The sequence below is a fragment of the Penaeus monodon genome, chromosome 15 (assembly GCF_015228065.2).
Source record: "Penaeus monodon isolate SGIC_2016 chromosome 15, NSTDA_Pmon_1, whole genome shotgun sequence".
Classification (NCBI taxonomy): Eukaryota; Metazoa; Arthropoda; class Malacostraca; order Decapoda; family Penaeidae; genus Penaeus; species Penaeus monodon.
The window spans coordinates 18,386,983-18,388,170 of record NC_051400.1 but is presented as its reverse complement, the minus strand read 5'-3'; the positions used below and the strand labels follow the sequence as shown (position 1 = coordinate 18,388,170).

The window sequence follows — 1,188 nt, the reverse complement described above, 5'->3', positions numbered from 1 at the left end:
CTTTTAAAGCAAAAGTTTATGTAATATGAACGGCTCACCATTCTTCCTTTCCATTTTTGTTACACAGATGGTTCCACCCAAATATATCGGGGTTGGAGGCAGAGGTCCTTCTGAAGGAGCGTGGGATCGAAGGCTCCTTCTTGGCTCGACCATCCAAATCCAACCCTGGGGACTTCACACTTTCTGTACGGTGAGTCCAGCTTTAGCATTGTTATTTCTTTTGATACAAGTTTTTTTATTTTATTTGATATTACTTCTTTATGGATTTATGAACCAGTTGATATATTTTGATTCAGAAGTTTTGATTCTAGCATACTGTATAAAATCATTATGCTTAGCTTGAAAAAAAAAAGATATATATGTATATATTTTGTTATAATATTCAATCTTATTTGTTACTTTTTATGTTAGACAAAATTTATATTATAACACAGTTTGTTAGATTTACTTTCTTCATCTTAGCAAGGAAATTTTCAATCTTATTTGTTACTTTTTATGTTAGACAAAATTTGTATTATAACACAGTTTGTTAGATTTACTTTCTTCATCATAGCAAGGAAATGTGGATTAGATTATGTTAGATATACTGAAATTAAACATTTTGTCTGAACATATAACCAACCCTCACATTTGCAGACGGAATGGCGAAGTGACACACATAAAAATCCAGAATATGGGTGACTTCTATGATCTGTATGGAGGGGAAAAGTTTGCTACCCTCGCTGAATTAGTACAGTATTATATGGAGAACCAAGGCCAACTGAGAGAAAAGAATGGAGAGATCATCGAACTCAAATATCCACTAAACTGTGCAGATCCGACAACTGAACGGTTGGTGACTTGAGTGTCCATATGAGTGTTTGTTTCTGTTTCATTTTATTAATCAGTGCAGACTGTTTTATTACTTTGGAATATACTGATCAACTTGTCTTTTGTATTTCCAAATGAAACATAAAATGACATATATTACTTTTTAGAGGAAATTGTTATCAATACAGATAAACATTTTATTTCCTACAGTTGGTTCCATGGCCATCTGTCAGGTCGTGAGGCAGAGAAACTCATACTGGAGAAGGGTAAAAATGGAAGCTTTCTTGTCAGGGAATCACAGAGCAAACCAGGAGATTATGTTCTCTCTGTTCGCACTGATGATAAGGTCACTCAAGTTATGATCAGATGCGTGGTGAG

General features: G+C 34.3%; 1 protein-coding gene across 1 annotated transcript in view; it reads left to right on the top strand.

The window, feature by feature from the left end:
• LOC119581797 (tyrosine-protein phosphatase non-receptor type 11-like) overlaps positions 1 to 1,188 on the top strand; it is a gene marked incomplete in the record, with an annotated part of 28,940 nt that overhangs the window by 5,942 nt on the left and 21,810 nt on the right. Inside the window, 3 exon segments of the mRNA XM_037929928.1 lie at positions 68 to 190; positions 637 to 831; positions 1,021 to 1,183. Of these exon segments, the coding sequence (XP_037785856.1) occupies positions 68 to 190; positions 637 to 831; positions 1,021 to 1,183 (481 nt within the window).